Source organism: Toxotes jaculatrix, chromosome 4, assembly GCF_017976425.1.
Source record: "Toxotes jaculatrix isolate fToxJac2 chromosome 4, fToxJac2.pri, whole genome shotgun sequence".
Taxonomy (NCBI): Eukaryota; Metazoa; Chordata; class Actinopteri; family Toxotidae; genus Toxotes; species Toxotes jaculatrix.
In genome coordinates, this window is record NC_054397.1 from 11,562,547 (window position 1) to 11,583,140 (window position 20,594).

Sequence of the window (20,594 nt, forward strand, 5' to 3'; positions counted from 1 at the left end):
CTGTTTCCCATTCCGGCTAAAACCTCTTTTCCCATCGTTATAATAATGGATACAAATTTCAAGAGTGACTCATCTGGCTCAGCAAGAGCACACTGTATACCTATAGGCTGTACCAGGAGGCCATTTTGAGTAAAGGAACACTGACTCACTTTCCTTTTCCCCCTTAAGTACAAATTGCTTTCTTTCTTCTCTATATTAGTGGTCTTTGATGTTACTAATAGGGTGGTCTGATTAAAGATTTTAAAAGAAATGCTCAATCTTTATGGTAAGTTGCTTTTAGTCAGGCCAGCCACTGAGTCTGGTCCTTGGAGCTATCATTTTAAAAGTAGACAGTGTGAAGTGTCTTTACTCCTATCCCTCTGCCTCTGCTGCACTTCTTTTTAGTGCACTTGATCCACTGATTTACAGACATGACATGTGGGTGGCAGCGTGAGCATGTGTGTTATTGCTCACTGCAAAACCCTGGCTAAATCCCATTTACTGTGCCCCGATGTAATAACAAGGAGCAACGCCACCCTGCTTCTCTAAATGGCACACTGACTTAGGCCATATATCAGTTTTTTAATCTACCCTCTCCAGGCACCACGTTAATGATCGACTTTAAAATTTGTCCCTTTTTTTGAGGAGAAGATTAGTTTAAACACAGGGAGTTAGTTGGCAGAAAAGTGTCTCAGGGAAGAAGGAGGGAGAGGGGGAAAGAGAGAGAAACCATAACCACTTTCCCATTAGGCTATTGATTTTTCTCCCTCTCAAGGACACACTTCAATCCTAGGCCCATGTGTAGACTGTCTGTCAGGAATCTATGGCTCAGCTTTACACAGAAGAGTTGTGTGTCTTGGCTGCCTGTATTTGGCCTGACCATAAATCTGAGCACACTCAATATGAGAAAGAGGGATGGGCAAATTGAGACAAGGTCAAAGGGCAGGTAGTTGTGATAAGTGTCTGGTGTTGATGTGGCAGCTGTCAGAAAGACAGGCAAGTGGCCGCGATTGGCATGAGTGGCCGCGGGCATAAACACAGGCACAATCAAATAAAAACAAAAACAGCCGCCACAAAGAGTCATGGACACACACACACACACACACACACAGGCACAGGATAAATGTTTTACACATGCATACCACTGAGAAAAGGAAAAAAAGGGGACCACATCAATGAATTCTACAAAAATCTGTGCTCAAATCGCTTAGTGAAATCCTTGGTGACAGCTATTGAGTCTAGTTAATTGGACTCAGTACCCTCTAAAAAGTGTGTGGCCCTACATTCTTTTCCTTTGTTCAGCTACACTTAATCATCTTTCCCCCAGCTATAGATTTCCCCTTGACTGTGTTCAAATACATAGACATCAAGTCTGTGAGGGCTGAGGGGAGAGGCAGGCAAAAGTTCACGGGGATCAATACATGCTTTATGGTCCAGATCAGATGTGCATGGTAGCCCTTAAAAACCCCAACTACCACTAAGAGGGAAACAGGAAGGGGAAACACAACAGCTCTTCATCAAAGAGAAATATGGAGCAAATGAAACACTAGCCTAACATAGTTGCCGGCTCCCCGCCTTAACATTGTAATTAGCACCTACAATCGAATGGACACAAGGTCTCATTAAAATTTAACACAGACGTCCTTCTTAAGGCCATGCAGCTAGTCTGACTTACCTATTTGCTCCACATGTATAAACTATATCCCCTGAGCTCTGAGCTTCAGGTGAAGTCAGGCAGGACACCAGCCATCTTAAAGGTGCTAGATGTAAGTATTTTACTTTAAAACATTAAAAAAAAATAACTAAAACTATCAACAGAATGTGAAGAAATCACGGTTTACATCAAAGACATGTATGCATTGTGCTGCGGAGATAACTACTTAAGTTAGTATGCTAACTAGCCATCCCCGGTCTGTCTGGTGTTGTAATACCACTTTGTACCTCAAGAGGTGATAGTGAGTCACTGTAGCATTAAGTCTGCCCTCAGTTCAACATGAGAGGATGAAGAAGTAGTGCTGCCCAAAGGGGGAAAAAACACCACGTTGAGTGGTAAAGGGAAGAAGTGATAACAGCAAAACAAGAATTAACATTGGCAGTGCTTTCCATCACTGGAGGCAGCTCTTAGCGAGTAAAGGAATGAAGTTTGATGCTGAACTCACAATACTTTCTCCTAGAATGGTAAGTAAACAACTGTTAATGCTAACACTGGCTATGTAGCAATAGTAAAAACTTGTGGGTGTATCCATCCTCTTAAATTTAATGCTCGGTTTCCTGCTTAAGTAGACTACAGGCAAAACTGTGTGTTTATGATTTTTTTTTTCTTTTAACAGAATTATGTGGTTTTCTTACCATGCAGCTTGGTTTTTCTGGTTTCATATCTAAAAAACATTGCTCCACACTACACTGCAGTAGATATCAAACATTCAAATAGAATTATACACAATGCTACCAATAAATCGACAAATCCTCAGAATTAAACAAAATACATTGTTTGTCCATGTCCTCTTGAACAATATATAGTTGAGTTCTCTGCCTCTATGGACAGACTGACATCATTTGTTCCATCACTGTTGGAAAATAAATCCCTTTTAAGATGTGAGTACAACTCCATAACCTCACTGCCTCTTTTACCCCCATCATAATTACTATGGCCACTAAAGGGCTTTGTAAATTGAACATAAACAGATGTCGTTCTGGGGCACTGGCTGAAATGGCTGATGTTGTCGTTCTCCTTAGGAAATAAACGGATATGTAACGTTCAAGTTTGCAGTTGAAATATTCAGCAGCAAAGACGGAAGTCAACCCACACTGGCAATTTTCTCATGCTGTGTTCTTTTGGCCTCTGCATCCCACCACCCCTGTTCTTTTTCTCGGGACAAATAAAATCTGGCACTCACACTGAGAACAGTGTGAACTCTGTATTCTTCACAGTTTTCAGAGGAAAGATGCTGTATTTAACAAAACGTCTTACATTTTGCAGATTGGAAATGCAAAATGTACACCATCAAATACACACATACAAACAGCAGCTAAAAAAAGTAAACTACTACATCTGTAACACTCATTTCCAACAGGTGGTACACAAGTTCAATTTGCAGATACTAATAAGTTCCTATAGATGGTGCATGTCCACATCTACATCTGCAGGTCTAAGCTGTTGCAACTATTACTTTTCTTGTGGACAAGGTAGCAAATCTTGGACACTGGACAAGTACAGTACAGTGTCCTAATGTGTAGGTGTGAACTGTGCTGTATAGACCGCTGTTGGCTAAGTCTTACAATCAAACATACTACTGCAGAGAAAGCTTTGCACTGTAAAGCTATGACCACCATAACATGTAGGAAAAAGTACTAAATATCTAAGGTATATTATGTATATAGGCCCAAGCTGGACAAATACCCCAATCTGTTTTGCTCAGGGTCTAGTTATTGAATTGAATAACTTGTATATTATCCCTCCTCTGAATAAAGCATTCAGGTAGTAAGCTTCTCATTTTAAACCATTAGATTTACATTATGATGTTCACTCTTCAAAAAGCAGATATGCGATAAAGAAAAATCAGCGAGCAATCAATATGATGCTGCAACACCAACAGTTCTCCATTTGTTGTTCTCAGTAATGCTGACATTAGGCTTCTGGGTTCTGCTGACTCTAGAAGCTCCGTACTCCCATGAAGAATTAATAGAACAGCAGCACAATTATATAGTCTTAGCGTGTGACAAGGTTATGGTCATACAAAATTGACCTTAAGTGTCCACGAGATATTGCCACTGTACTTCATCAATTAATTACCCCAATCAATTAAACTGAATTATGCAATAATAGAACAGAATGTGCTTAAGATACCATATAACTAGTGCTGTAGGTAGTCCATTAGGGTGGAGTTGAGTGCCAGAAGAGGGGCTCAGACAGATGGCTGTGTGAACACACGTGACTCACCTAATGCTGTTTGCGACTTATCATCTAGCAGGGAGGGGAGCTGATTGTGTCTCTCAATTATCCTGGCAGATGAAAGTAACGAGCGAAACAATAGATATACCGCCTCGCTAAATGGGCTCTAATGGGAGAGACAGAAACTGGGGGAGGGATGGAAGAGTGAGAATGGATGAAAAATAGAATGAGGGGGGGTGGCCAGTGTAAAAAAGGGATTGTGGTCTGATTTGATTCTGGTGGACAGGTAATTGCTAAATTACTTCTTTCCTTTTATCCTGTTTTTTTTTTTGCCTGCCTTTCATAATGGTTCATTTTTTAAAGGCATGTTAGCGGCTACTTTTAAGGGATTTGAGGAGCTATTTCACAGAGCAAAAATGTTTTTTCAGGGAAATAAAGTCACAACACTCTTTCTTTTTTCTTTGTGTTCGGACTCTCTCTAAACACAATACACACTAACATAATACCTTAAACAAGACTGCACTGCATTAATGAAAAGAAGCACAGACTAGTTTGCTTCTCAATGTTTGAACTACCTGTGTGTTGCAAGGATGCTATTGTACAAAAGAAAAAACTAAAAACTAGCTATAACTAGTGACAGCAAAATTATTTTCTGAGTGTGGTATGCACTAGGTCAGCACTGGTACATTTTGCTTTGAGGAAATAACAACAGCCTCCCACTCTCCAACTCTGACAAAAGATTTCACCTTCTCCAGATTACTCGGCTTTCATATTTTACTACACTCACCATCAGCAAGTGTTACAAACTCACTGGAGTACTGTGTGATACTGTTTAGCTTTAAGCAGAGCAGGTGATGACTAATTGAAAGCTTACTGCTTATACATGCAAAAACACAAATACACAACTCGTACTGACGTGACTCGGCTGCTGGTTAAAAGGTGATGCCAGCTCCTGTGACTACACGCTGCCCTCAACACTCCCTGTACATGCTGAAATGCTACGGGTAATGTAGAATACCGAAGAAACCACTTAGGGGCCTCAGGGCTTGCCAAATTCGTTCATGCACCAGTAATAATTGTTTTGCATATAAATCTAAATATTTTAATCGTCCCTGTTCATTCCTTATTCCCGCTCCTGCAATGTTACAACATACAGGCACGTCTGTCTGTTCTACATGTATGGTATGTGACTAGAATCAACACAGTAATCACTCAAAGTACAGTAAATCAAACTCTGATTTCAAAAGTTATGAATTTAATATAGCCCTCAGCTTGATATTTTTAAGGGACAATGAAGAAATTCCTTTCCACTTGATGTCAGCACAACCTCTTGTTGTGCTCTGGTGGCCTAAAAGTTACACAGCACTTTATTGCACATATCATCACATATTTAGATCAGACCCAGTATATACCGAGACAACCCAACACTCAAACTTCCCAATACTGAACACAAGTCTAGAAAGTTCACTCTTTACTCCCTATTGCATCCTTATATCCCATATGCTGAGAAAAGCATTTGGTCCATTTTGGGGGAAGCTGATCTTCACTTTAGGTGGGACTGAGGCATGTGTTAGCCCTGAACCTGGTCTGCCACAGGGATAAACTAGGGTCTCTTGGAATGTGCTGTGACACAGAAGCTGCTCAGTGATGGAGAGAAAAAATAACAGATGAAAAATGGATGAGAGGTAAGTGTGGCAGAGAAGTGAACAGGTGGTGTCCAAGGTTTGTGTTTGAGCCAAGACACTGATCGAAACTGTGGGACACTGGGCATGCAGGCAATTAAGGCGTATCTGTAAGTCACTCACCAGACTGAGGAGCTAATGTGAGTGCTAGAGAGTGTGTGTGTGTGTGTTTATGTGTGTGTTAGACCACGCTTCATGAAAGTAGCTTAACTTGCCAAAAGGCTTGTAGAAAAATGTTTGATGCAAACACAGTCCAAGGGTGAAGGGTACCGTATTAATCTTCTCACTGTAATAAATTAAACTGTAGCTCTTCGTGCCACGCCAGCTTTGTGTGCAGTGCACTAACCAGTCTCAGACAGTAGCTTGATGGACTCCAGCACACGCTCAGTGTAGACCCCAGGCTCGTAGTTTTCCATCTCAGCGTTAATGATGTGGACCACACGAGCAGCTCGGCCCCGGATGGCTCCAGCAGTTCGGTCAAGAGTGTCCACATCTCCCTCTTGCAGAGCAATTACGCATTTGTTGACATCCTCAAGGATGTGGTTCTCTTGGGAGAGGCAACAAAAGAATGACAGTGAATGAAATCGGAGAGACCCAAGGTCCTCACTTGTTGTTGTATCACTTGTTGAGGGAAATTATAAAATGTTTGGATTCTTCACAAAAGAATCAATTTTTCTTGTAAATGGAAATCAGTCATTTCTTTATTAAGGTGTGCTGATGATTAATATTGTACGATTCATGGTTCTCTGGGAATGTGCTGTTCTTTATACAATTCTGAACAATTACACTCCAGTTAATCAAACCCTCTCTTTCTTATAAAAAAAATACAAACAAATTTACCAGTGTACCAAAAGTGCACTTCTCATGAACTTCATGAATGTTAAGTAGTTAGCAGTACATCCTTATAGATGTGCTGTTGCTTTAGGATTCATGTAAAGAGCCAGTGGGAAACAAATACATAAAACTAAACACAAACAAACAAAATGGAACAAACCACAATTCAAGCAAAACAAACAGCCATTTGTTTTCTTTCTGACTTAACTGTTGAATTGCTGTGTTTTTCTCTGATTTGCTCTATTGCTTGTGATTTCTTGTTTGTTATTATCCAAATTGTGATTTTGTTTTTCACATCAAGCTGCAACAGGAAAACTTCTACAACTTGCTGTGTGAAGCTACCAGTCTCTAAATAATTCTTAGACTGTGGGTGAGTGCAAAGAGTGTAAGGAACATGTGGCCCATTTTCTTCAGACCGCTAATCTGTGAAGAATTTGTCTTGTATTGCCTCATACCTGACACAGAAAGGAAGTCATCCACAGAGGTGATGTCATCCACAGCCTCGGTCAGGATGCGAACCTGCTTCTCCCACTGATCCTTGAACACGTCCATGTTGTCCTGGGCCACCTTGCTTTGGGGGCGAGCGGCCAGCGTGAGTGCAGCGTTGATAACCTGGAACATGAGAAGGGTTAACAGTGTAGTTAGGTACGAATACTTAATGTGGGTGTGTGTGTGTATTTGTGCCAAAACTGTTCAACAAGTTACTGGTATCAAACCCATTTGTGTGTGTTTGTGAGTCGTCCTTGGAGCAAAAAAATTTTGCCTTACTTTTCAACATGAGGTTTGTCAAAAACAACATACTTTTTGTCAAAATGAATGATAATCATGCATTAGTCCATCTCTCACTGTTCCCATTCTTTCCCATGGAAGACATAAATCTTGAAAAACAGGTCACATATGTAGTAGTTTTAGTTTTTATTGTAGGTTTAAACAAAGGTTTCTCAAACAGGAATAAAAAAGGGCATTTGTTGGGGGACTATTTTTGGGGGACTATTTCAAGTGAGTATTTATGGAAGCAAGAAAAAGCTGATTGACTGAAATTTACCCACAGACACGACCCATTTTCATCTTAATGAAGGTTCATAACTCCCAACAGTATCTCATTTATTTAGTTTAGTTTTTCACAGTTTACAGACTGGAATAGAGGTCTGTGGCAGACTATACCAGGCTCTGACTACACAGGATACTTGTTAGTAGGATCAATTAATTGTTGCTTTTGGTGTTTCCATGGGATTTATTGACAGTGTGCAGTTGCGGATGGTAATTTATCATTTTGATAGGTTGCCAAGCTTCAAGAGGGTGGGTCTTATCTAATATGAGCCTGTCAGAAGGCAGATGCCAGGAGAAGGGTAGAGTTATGAACGTATGAGAGAGACGTGCTGCACATAAACTTTTTGTTGAGACCATGATGGGCAATGAATGATAACCCTCCCCCCTGAAGTACAGTGGCTTCAGCAAGTATTCAGACCCCTTCACTTTTTGAACACATCATTGTGATGTACAGGTAATTTTGGATAGACTGAAAGGCAAAAGTGGCAATTTGATCCATTTAAAATTATTTCTACAAGACAATAAGTTGTGCAAATACTTTCTGTAGCCAGTGTATTTAGATTTGTCAAGCTAAATGAACTGAAACTAATGCTGAGATCAGTGCACGGTAGCTTGACCACCTGGTCAAGTGAGTAACCCTAAATATATAAAATATATATGACATACAAGAAAAATACAGAATATCACCAGATTTATCCTTTAAATGCATCTGTCAATAGAATGTACTGTTTTTAAAAAAAATGTGTATGTGTACACAAATGTGTATTGTCAAGAGGACACATGGATGGATCACAAGGATGCCCCATCTTTCACAGCTTGAAGAGAGCCAGTTTATCTTTTTCTAAAAAAAAGCGAGTATCTTGACTTCAAGAGTCTGATCTGTGAGAGATAGAACATTTGGCTTCAAGCCAAAAAAGATCAACACTTCACAGGATTTTAAAGTGATGGAAATAAAATAGCTCTTTCAAACATGAGCAAATTATGTCCTTATATTCTTTTCTATTTTTTTTTGTTAGATTAGCAACATCCTGCTGAGACTCTTCATATCAGCAGATTTGTGCTTAAAAACAAGCAGTATTAATCATGTCACTGTGACAGCTGGCATGTGTCCTTTAATCAGAAGTACCATGATTTTGTATTTTCCCTGTTCTTCATCACTTCTTGCTTTTTAGATGTTGTCTTTAGTTACATGAATCTGATGTAGAAGAAAAGGTACTATGATCTGGACATGGCAGTTGCTCAGCTTGTTGTTGTGCATGCGTTTGAATGTGTGAAGATAAAGGACTGGGTTTAACTCTAACCCGAACAGCTGGAAATATCTCTCTTTGTTCCACCTCCTCTTTAGTCCTTCTTCCCCAGTCTCAAAGTCTGTGTCTATTGTGTTTTTTAATCTGTCTGTGTTGAGAATTGCCAAGAGGTATTAGGAGACGGTTCTTCCCCAAGTTTTTTAAGTGGGTCTCAGCAGGTGTGCATAGTTGAGGCCTGATCTTGAATCTTAAATTCAGCTTCCATTCTAAATTTCTCTGCTACATTTCTGTGCTGGGTCCCGTGTGAACAAGGCCTACCGTTAACCTTGGAAACAATGGATCGATTTTAACATCCTCCTTTGTGTGCATCTGTAGAAACGGCACTACAAGGTCCTCCTACACATTACTCATAGCTTTTCCTCCCAGTATTCTAACTATGATTCTTTCTCTGTCATTTCAAGCTATTACAATTTCTGAAAAATCTCTAAAGATACTGTTTTGAGCTACATAGGAGAGTCAGTAATGCTTGTGTGAAGAATTCTTTATTATGGGATGAAAGCGTGTTTTTTTAAGTTCTCACCTGTGGACATAGGCTGTCAATTTGGGTAGCAGCCATACGAACCAACTTCACACCCTCTTCATTGTTGGAGATGGAGCAAGCCAGGTTGGCCACCTGAATAAAGCAAGCAAAAAAAAAAAGGAACACAATGCTTAAAACCTGAAGCTGAATGCTTTTTACTTGAAGGTTATGAGCGACACAAAGTTTTCCATCACATTGAATCGACACCAAAAAGGAGAGGTTTGCATTTTTCCAGGTCTATCTGAAAGCAACATTCACCTGCGGAGTGCGGATACATAGATACTACACATAGCTGCACTGTACTGTTTGTTTTCTGTATTGCTATCTGTGCAAGAAAGGACATTGAAACACTTGACTCAGAAAATCATTCTGTCACTTTCATTTTGGAGCTGGACAGTTGGTGGAGCTAAATTTGTAAATGAGTGGTGCATGACAGAAATGTTTGGTATGTCCACCAGATTATGTGTGGGAACATTTTTTTGTATTGATGGTACAGACCTTAAACGATTGCAGTTACATTACAGCAGAGGGTATTCATGTCAAGAATGGTCATGGCATAGCAAACTGACATAGTACAGGTTGGAATATAAGGCTCAGTTGCAGCAAGGTAATTGGATTCATTCAGATCCAAAGTGGGCAGGTTCACACAATATGTATACAGAGAGCTGAACTCATTAGGTTGACATTTCCAACATGGCTCTGATGCATGACAAGCATGCTTGAATCATTATGGGACTTGGTGGTGCAAAGAGGTGCTTTATTGTATAATTAAGGTGATGATTTTTATGTCTGAAACAATGCTTAGTTTGATTTATGTCTGTCTTTATATCAAGGTTGGGTTTCTTGATAATACATTTCCAACTGGACTCCTTCATGGGAGACACAAAGAGAGGCTTATCCCACTCATTTTTTGAACTGAATGGCAGGATAATTTTGGTACAGAGCTGCACTGATATCTTAGAAAATGTATCTGTCCGCAGTTCATTTTTTAAAAACTAATAACTCCTGATTGATGGCATGTGAAGATTGTGTGACTTGGTATCTGTATGCAATACACTTTACACTCTGGTTGAATAATTAAAAAAAAGGTGGAAAACAGGTTAGTGCAGCTGCTATAAAATATTTCAAACTATCACAACGTTTGTAATAATTTTTATATCACACACACACACACACAGAGTCTGCAGCGAAGTCATCTTATTTGTCCACAGTATCACTGTATTGCACGGTTAATTTTCATAACTTCAAACTCTATATAATCTAATACCATCCTTAAGTAAATCAGATTTCAGCATGAGCCCAGGCTTTGAAACTGAGCTAAACAGACACATGCCTGTTGGCAGCAAAAGGTGCCAGTCTGTATTAGCGCTTCTAGTGCTCGCATGTCACTGTTTGAGGCAAATTGAGGTAAATCAAATTTGTGTTAGAGGACTCTTGCTTAGAGCTCCGTCTCTTTACTCATGACAGCAATGAGCACGTTGATGGATTGCAGTCTTTACGTGAAGCAGTGTGTGCATGTGTGTGTGTGCGACAGAGAGAAACACAGAGTGTGATTGAGAGTCCGTGTTCCACATAAACATGAGTGGCTGCTCACAGAGGAATTTAAAAAAAAACAAAAAACAAACTGTAAACAAAAACAAACACAAAGCATAATTTAAAGGACAATTCCAGAACAATTTAAGTTCCCTGCATTCGCTTACTGTTTTACATAATTGTAAACTATACAGAGAATTTCCCAGAACCTTTACATTTGCAATTTTTTTCCTTGTCTTTGAAAATTAACATTGACATGAATGTTTTCTAGGTTTGTTTTTACAGAGGCCTTCCAGAGAAACTTCCAGAGAAAAGGGTGGCCAATTGACATCTTTATTCAAAGTTTAGTTATATTTCATTTTACTTTAATGGACTAAAGCAGGGAAAACAACCTTGCTTTGGGTTTTCATCTTGGTTTCTGACTGACAGAAGACTCGCTATTGTAATCTTGTCTCTTCTCTCCTAAATGCACACATTAATATGGTGACGTACATGGTGAATGGAACTGTTTCGATAACATTCATTTGACATTTTTGCGCTAACACAACGTGGTGTAAGTTTGTGGGCTGAACCTGAAATCACACTGAAAATTTCTGTGAATAACAACCCTTTTATGTGCCATTTGCTGCTTCTCCATGAAGTAACAGGCTTTCAAGAAGTGGGACAAAAGTGTAACACTTTTTCCATTTAGCTGTTTTTCCAATTACAGTATAATTGAAGTACCTGACCAGCAGAAAGCACGTCTCTTCTCTCTGTCTTTATTCACTTACAGAGTTTCCTTTCTCTAGTTCTGCTCAGGTCCTCAGCGGCCCCTCTGACTGCTGCAGTGGGCCCATGTGAGGCAAAGGGGCAGAGGGCTTTCTGGAGCCTGGAAACATGCCCAACAGGCACACTCCCACTCTCTCCTACCCAACAGAGAGAGTTGGGCCAGGGCCAACACTGCATCATCCAGCCAAAACTACTAATTGCAATTATCTAAGGAAGTGCTTCTCCTTTGAGGTTTTGGTTTTTTCCAAAGAGGGAAGGGAAAAACCAAGACAGAAGGTTTTAGACTATACCATGCAAGCCTAATGCTGATATGGTCAAGGATGTTGGAAGAGAATAAGCAATTCAAAGAAATGTGTGTGCATGCCTGTGTATGTGTGTGTGAGGGAGAGGGAGAGAGAGAGAAAGGGAGCAATAGAGAGAGAGAGAGCCCTGCTGAATGCCCATTCTTCATTTTAGCCTTGAACAAAGAACTATCGATTTTGTCCTTTTGCTCTGCCCTGGATAATCACTTCAATTCTAATTTGATGAAGGTTTCCACTGCAGTTGGAGAGATGGGCATTCTCATGTATGCTATCTAAATCACCTAAATGGAGTTGAGTAACTGAAAATAGATCTGATAGTGTCATTTTCTCCCATTTTTTAGGCAGTTTAGGGTGTTGTTACTGAGAACCTCTAATCTATCGTCAGGAAGCACTGATGATGGTAATACATTAAATAACATCTTAGCAGTCTCACTTTATTGCTATTTAGCACTGTCTGCGTACAATGCAAGTAATCAGTTTGTCTCTGTGTAATCTCATGAATCTTCTTTGTTGTACCTCCTTATGTAATGCGTAAAACTTTTTGACAAATCGCTCTTTTCTTTCTTTTTTAAAAATCTTAGACTGTTCTTGATGGATCGGACACTTTTCAAAGCGTGACTGTGCCAAAGAACAGGAGAGCTGAGCCAGAAGAAGACTCTCCTTGCTTCACTCAGGACATTCAGTGGCCTTCCCGCCCCTCCCCCACCCCACTGAAACCGTGCTGTTTCTACAGCCATTTCCAGCAGCTACACCACACAAATCACCCTTCCAGTTACTAACTACAGTAAAAGAGCTGGTGTCAGCCAAGGAGCTGGGCACAAAAGCTTTGCCTGAGGAAGAAGCAGGAAGTGGAAAGTGGAAAAGGAGAAGAATGGCAGTGGGAGAGGCAATCAGTGGGGATGAGATTTTAAGTTATGTGATGTAAGGTGGAAGCACTTTGTTCTATTAACAGTCTGTCATCTGGATGTTTACGTTATGTTGCAGGGATGGTGTCAAAGAGGGCTTTACTGACATGGGTACAGAGCTGTCTTTTGTCCCTTTCAAATGCACAAAACACTAGAATCTTTCACTGCTTTTTATTTTTCCTCTCTACCACGTATGCACACACGTGCGTTCTGACACACTGCACGTGCACGCACACACACACACACACACACTCACACACACAGTAAATAAATCAGTCTGTCAACATAGATGGAGCAGAACACGTAACAGGGGAATACAGTATGCAGACTGTGAAACAATTACAGACCTGCCCTCACAGGAGTAGTTCTCTATTTGTTTTAGTCATGAGCTGTCAGCTCCCAGCGGTGACGGCTGTACATACAGTGCATGGACCGGAGTTGACAGAAACAGGTTAAGGTGCATGACACTAGGTAACGCCAGATGTCAAGGTTGTGTGAAGTTCAAGTCTACAGGGGATATCAATCAGCAGGAGCTGACGACCTACTGTGACTGACTATGAACCACGCCTTTGAAAATCAATCCCTTTTAAGGAGTGAAACATGTATTGCCTCAGGAAGGAGGCCCACGGGGCTCACAACAACATCAAAAGGCGTGCCAGACCTTGCAGCATATTAAACAAAAAAAGTGTTAAAGAACAAAAGCAATAGATTTTTGAGCATGTGCACCATGATAATGTTTGTGATACCTACGCTACAGTGGATGAAGGAAGTTCTTGAGTGGTGGATTTCTGACTTTCAGAACAACAAATTAACATCATAACCTGTGTAAGACAGTCAAACAGTGTTCTCTTTCTTTTTTTTTTGTATGGTGAGGTTACAACATGATCTGAAATTAGGGAATGGCTTTCTGAGTCATTTTGATTACAGATTGCTGTTTAATTGCTCCCTCTGCTACCTTTTTTCCGTCTTCCCACCCACCCTCGTCTGAGAGGCAAAGTGGACTTAAATTGCGAGTGACTCTAATGCACTTAGGAGTTCTCTCTACACTTCCTAACTCAGAATGGAAATGAGTTTAAGTCACTGTTTACTAAGTGACAGGTCCACTAATATGCGGCTGACTGGGATACAATCCTACACTCCTCCACACAAACTGTCTCCCTGCAGAACCCTGGTTCATCAACTCCACACACACACACACAGGCAGTCACTGGCACAAATGCAAACACACATACACACACACACACACACACACACACACACACAAAGAGAGTGTCTCTCATTATTTCTAATGCCCAAATCTTTGAGATAAAAGTAGCTGCTTAATAATAGCCCAAAATAGCATAGTGTTCACCCACTAGCAAAAAAAATCAAGGATGCAACCCTGCATTAAGATCATGAGGATTAAGAAGAAGGTGGGGGTGTGAATAGGTTCATGTGAATAGGAGGATGTAAAGTACATGATAATACTGATTAATTACAAAAAAATAGGTCACCATCATATGGAGAAATGTAGAAATGATGTATTGTAATTCCGTTTTTTCCTATTCTACATCCCAGTCAGTGTTTTGTTTTTTAGAAAATGGGCTTGAAAACAAAAAAGTTCAAAAACATAATAAATCAAAAATAATTTTTTTTTTTTAAAAAGGAATGTGACTACAAAGCCATCTAAATGTCAACCTGAAATGAAATGAAACACTGCAAAAACTAAAACTGCTTTGATTTTTGTTTATTGTTCCAAATATACCCAGGGTTTTCTTATATTCTGTATAAGAGGTCAAGGTGTTTGGAAAAAAAAAAAAATGTTAAGACACCCACAGAGGGCCCCTGTTCAGAGATCCAGTTCTGTTCTGTCAATGAATTCTTAACAAAGCTGATTCTAGGTCAGCTCCAGCAACTGTACACATCCCCTCTGACCAAACCTTTACAACAGGAACATGTTACGGGTATGTGTGAGTGAGGTGGTGATGTACACTGGTGGTGCAGTGAAAGTCAAGAGGAAATGACACAGTCCACTCTGTAGAACACTGATTACAGCTACCTGCCATGACTTTTTTCAATGAAAAATTCCACATTAATCACCCTGTAACGTGTTTAATGCCCAACTTCCACCTGTTAGATGATTAAACTTGCTTTTTGACAGCATAGCTTTTAATAGAGGGCATCAGCTTCTGTCCTCTTGTTTCACTGCATGCAGAGTTAGACCTTGTATTTATATTTTGGTCCTTTCATTTCATGATCAATACTGTCTGCAGCATCTGAAGTGTATAGATCAAGTACTTCTAAGTTGTTTTTTTTTTTTTTTAGAGAAAAACAAACACTTAGAAATTCTCTTTAATCCTACAAAACTAATAAAACTATAACTTCAACTGAAACCAAATATATCTATGAAAAAACAAAAAAACTAAATAAAGACTGGAAGTAAAATCTAAAATCCAAAACTAAATTAAAAAGAAATGCAATTACAAAGCCCTGAACCCAGCTAAGCTCCCAAAACCTTGGTGTTCAATGTAACTCCAATCCAACAAGATAGAGCCTAAAAATTCCAAGTTCCCAAAATAAGCTGTCTGTTAGGCTTCTGTTTTCTTAGAGAAAGTCAAAGGCTTACTCTGAAGGACTTTTAAACTGACCTTCATTATGCCATACTTGCAAACCCAGAAGGTCTTTTACAGAAAATGGCTACCCATTAGGAACTCACCATCTTGTTTCTGGTATTTCTGTGAAAAAAAAAAGAAAAAAAGCCTCTTGTTTTGTACCATATTTTAGTACATCTTTCAAAATTCCTAATTTCATTTAAAAAAAATAAGAATTTCATGAAAATTTGAGTGGACAATATGTAGAAAGGGGCTGAGTTTTTAAATGGCTTGGTTCATTTCCCTTTTATTTTCCAGTGATTTTTCTTTTGCTTTTATCTGCATGTAAAATCTTGCATAACACATGAATCTGATTGGCTGTACCTCCTTTAACCTACTGAAACTAGAACCATGAATAATAATGTTGGTCTGCTTCTGGAATACAACTGAAGCTGCTTTGCAGCCATGTATAATGTTGGAGCTATCTACTCATTAGAATAGAATGCGCTACTACTACCACCAGTAGCTGGCAGGAACTTTTAGTTGAACGAAGTAGGAATCTAAAATCAGAACATGAACCTTTTCCCTCTTAACAATGAAAGAATATTCCAGTGAAACAATTTTCTTTTCTTTTCTTGTGAATCTATATGATTTTGCATCAAAGCTTTGGTTGATAAATACAGAAAAACAGAATAGCCTTCATTGTCATGGTCTCCTTGAACACCATGACTGAGCTAGCATGACAGGTTGACAGACTGTGATTTACTGTGGTTGTTTCTGTGGAGCTGCAGCTGAGGTTTGGGTATTCCTGCTAATACTGTGCCCTGCTTCTCGATAAATATGATAATTTGCTGCAGGTTGCTGGGGAGGTGAGCCAGCAGTGCTAGCAGGGAGGGGTTAGAATCGTACATGAGACAACAGCGGGGGTGGATGACAATACAGTTCAGACAAGTACAGACACATGCACATGGCTACAGACATACATTTATACACACACACACACACACACACACACACACACACACACACACACACACACACACACACACATCACTGGAAAGGAGAGTGGAGGCACCTGATGTAATACAGAAGAAGATGCTGGCAATCTGTTTGCAGCAGTCTGCACTTTGATTGTTCGCCCCTTTATGACTTTAACCATCAAGGACTACTGAATTCTTTCAGTGACCACATACACAGAGGCTTCAAAATATGAATTATTTACATTGGAATTTGAAAGCCTAAATGAAGAAGGCCATAGGAAGGATGGGCACCTAGAGAATAATATTGACAATATAAAATTTTATTGAGCTCAACAAGGGACACAGAGAGGTAATTGAAAGCAATATAAACAAACCATAAAGTTAGCTGGACAGAACTGACTTCGGACAAGAAGGACAGATATGTGTGCATGTGAGTCTATGTGTGTCAGCACCAGCTGTAGATGAGCGCCTTACAGCTTCAAATTAGAGTCCTAGATATTGGATTATCTTGTTCACATTGCTGTAAATGACAGGGCATTAAAGAAGGAAGGGAGAGTGGAACAAATGGCTGACTCACTTTCCCTCAGGCAGAGGGCAGCTATTCACACTTCCTATTGGCCTTATCGTCTTGCTGCTTTGCTGTGCTCCAGTCTTGAGGAGCAAAGGCGTGCTCGACTGAATTCTCTTCATTTTGCTGTACCACCTATACAGTCAAAAACTTGTGTCTCCCAGCTAGGTACTACTGTAGTTTCTTCATCTTACAACATCTTTTGACTTTTGCTCAAGCTGGTGGTGTAGCCACAGCCACAGGGACCAGACTGCTTCTCTCACAGTTCCTCTCAATTCGTCCCCACCCCAAGACAAAAAAGCAGCTAGGGCTATTTCAACTGAAGTATTGATTTCTCTTTGCTTTCTCTCTTTCCCTCCCGCCCTCCCTTTCGAAGAGTGCTAGCCAAGCAGTTGGGCTTGGCACCAAAACATAATTATGAAAATGGACCTCTGGGTTGTTTCTTTTAATCTATCTGTACATTCCACGGTCCCTCCGCAACAGAAGCTATTTAAAAACCGTTTCAGGGGAATTGAAATGTTTAACCCACTGTACTGTAAAGAATGGTATACTTATTGGTGGCACAACACCGGTTGCTGTCTAAATCAGGTGTGTAACGATACATCACTATTTTTAGGCAGAATTATCAGGAAAGGCCTAAAATATACAGGCTCACTTTGTAGATTGTTAGCAGACCCACTGACATCTAACTACCATGGCAGAGCGAGACTTGAGTGCCTGGTAGTTTCTGTCAAATGCTGGCATCAGTTTACACCATGTGGCACCCATGACAAAGTGCCTCGACTCAGACAGCAATTGCTGCTCTCTCTTCAGCTTACAGTTCAGTGGCCAGTGAAACCCAAATGACACAGCCAAAATCAGGCCCATTTTCAAGACATTAAACTCTGCAGCCCTACGTGAGCTACAGTAGCTGCAGCATCAAAAGTGCTTCCTTGCTCAAGGTTTCAGTGTTATGTTTGAGTACAGCATACATTTGGATGTATTTAGGCTGCCTTTCTGAGTTGCTGTTTGGTAAATATAGAAAATTCATTATAGGACTTAACAGATACAATAAGGTGAGATTTGTTCTGCAATAAAGGTCATGCATGTGTTGCTTCTATATCTCATCAATAAACATGTTTGAGATGTTATGTTTTGAATTATTTATATTTCCTCAGTTCCATTTGGTATTTTATAGTATTTGGGAAATTTGCACCCTATTTCGTACAGGACAAGATTCTCAGTTGATCCAAAGGATCTATAACACCATATTCCAATCTCAGACAAGATGTGAACACAGCAAGACCTTGACATTTCTCCACATCACATCCCTCTGTCTTCTCACATCTATCTAAGGCACAAGAAAAGCATGATTAGTCCTGTTGGATAATAGATGCACGTATTGGGAAAGGTCAGCGGTTGTCAGCCCTTAATGCCTCAACCTTTAAATTGGGGGATGGGCGAAGGGAGACGAAATAAAAAAAATGAGCAGTGAAGATAGGCGTTGGTGACACTGATGATTTATAAGAATCAATAATTACTCATTCCATGTCATAAACATGTGACGCATGGAGGATAAATGTAAACATCACAGCTCAGGGGCCAGAAAGAAGAAAGAAGAAAAATGTCCTAAAGAAATTAAAGAAAAAATAAATAAGCTGATTTGCTGTAATTGATTTTGTTAGCATCGCACAGTTTTTCACCTCCTTTTTTTTAAAATAAAAGCCTAGTTTTCTACTCTTAAGTCCAGTGAAAAAAAAAAAAAACGTGAATCCTTTAGAGAGCCCAGATGCATCAGATTTACTTCTTGATCTGATCTGTCTGGTGTATTTGTGTCTTAGGAAGTCTAAATGTGCTAGTGGAAATGTCACATTGATTCCTCTGCTTTTGAATTAATGCTTGTGTGATTTTCTCTCAGGTGAGAACAGGGAAGTGTGAAGACGTGAAAGGCCATCATGGAACTGGCTGTGAGCAGAATTAACAGCACAATTAAAAAAAAAAAAAAAACAGCACTGTGGCCATTAGTCTTCCTCCATTTTGGAATATTATTCGGGGTTGGGTGTTAATAAATAACGTCCCATGTATAATGCAGTGTGTGCCTGAGCTCTAGCTGATATTTGAACAGTTTTATAAGTGTACTCACTGTGATGATATACAGTATGCTGCAGTACACTGTGTGTTTAGCATAGCCACTTTTCTGCACAGTGACGAAGATGTGAGGTGATAAAACAGTGATGAAAGAGAGAGCATATAAGAAAAAGTGATAAAAAAATGAGCTCTGGAAACTTTCTCTATGAACCATTTTGTCTTCAGATAATTTCCTCTCCTGTGAATTCATCCAGCAAAAATTCAGGTAACATCAAAATGAAAAAATAAAAAAATAAAAATAAATAAAAAATCATTCCAAACATTTCATTTTCTACTTTACTGCCTGTATGGAGGCGAACATTTTGTGCTGGGACTGTTAGTGGCATTGCACATCTATCTCTGATTGCTGTGAGTTTTACAAAGGGGGTGTTAATGTGTTTCAAACTATAACAGTAATAGTGTCTTGGCACACTTTTTGGCAGAGGACATTAACCAAAATAATAAATGAATCACAGCAAGTCTAAGGACCCAGTGACCAGACAAAGTCAAATTTGCAATCAGTGCAAGCCTTTGATGCAATGGCTTTAGCTAATTACTTCATTAAGGAGCAGACATAACTTTTGACCTGGGTTGCCAATTAATGTGAACCCTGGAACCAAATGTGTTATAGGTGCTTTTCTTACGTACCAACGATAAACTATAAATTGTGAGTCCAATTAATTTAGGATTGGTGTAATTAAGCTTTGGGAACTGAACACTGCTACAACTATTGCTCCTTGGGGAGTTGAGTCTAGACATTTCCACAGTAAATAACGCACACTCTTCACTTTCCACCTTCAAAATGCTCTTTCATATATAAAGAACTCATTAAACCATGTTGCTGTCATCAACCACTTTTAGGAAACGGTTGCCGTAATGTTGCCTTATGACCAGCTGGGGTCCAGCCTGTAGCATTTAAGGTTATTTCCACAGTATAACAGATGGCAGGTTGTGGGAGTCACCATCAGGGCATATTCACAGCTGCCATCCCAGGGGTGTTGTTGCTGCACTCTGTAATTGGATATTTGTCTTAAAAGCAGGTTGTCTATTTTGGCTTCACAGATGAACCTACACTGACACCAAGTTAGGTTTATACAAAATGAACAGGTCCTGATCATGTTTACGACTGTAAAGGGTTCAATAATGGACTGTTGTTAACCAGCAAAAACTGTTGATGTAAAAGTGACAATGACTTTTGAATCTTTGTCCTGTCTGAACAGAAGAGCTGCCTTCTCGTCTTTCTGGAAGTACGAAAACGTGTGTTTTCCTCTCACTGCTGAGATTGAACTTAAATGACTGGCTCTGACATGGTTCAATTTTCTAAACGGTACTGGTCAGTCAATAAACTGACACTCTATAAAGAGGTGACTAAAACACTGCATGTGCGCAAAGGTTAAATTCTCATACCAGTGGTCAAAGCCATTCAAGCTACATCTTCAACACCTCATTGCAGACAGAAAGATAGATAGATGGATAGATTATTAAGATTTAAGTAAATATTAGAAGTTAAAATTTTAACTCTACCTTGACTAGTTAGATTTTGAGAGAAGGGATGGTGTTGACAACAAAAAGTTCTGTGCTTTCTCATTTCCTTTGTG

The 20,594-nt window shown here is 39.7% G+C and overlaps 1 protein-coding gene across 1 annotated transcript in view; it reads right to left on the reverse strand.

Annotated features, from left to right (window-relative positions):
- The window catches only part of ctnna2 (catenin (cadherin-associated protein), alpha 2), a 319,620-nt gene that overhangs the window by 26,196 nt on the left and 272,830 nt on the right, over window positions 1-20,594 (reverse strand). Inside the window, exons 10-12 of the mRNA XM_041036605.1 lie at window positions 9,265-9,357; window positions 6,843-6,999; window positions 5,900-6,100 (exon numbers count right to left, since the gene is read on the reverse strand). Of these exons, the coding sequence (XP_040892539.1) occupies window positions 5,900-6,100; window positions 6,843-6,999; window positions 9,265-9,357 (451 nt within the window). The remainder of the gene's footprint in view (window positions 1-5,899; window positions 6,101-6,842; window positions 7,000-9,264; window positions 9,358-20,594) is intronic.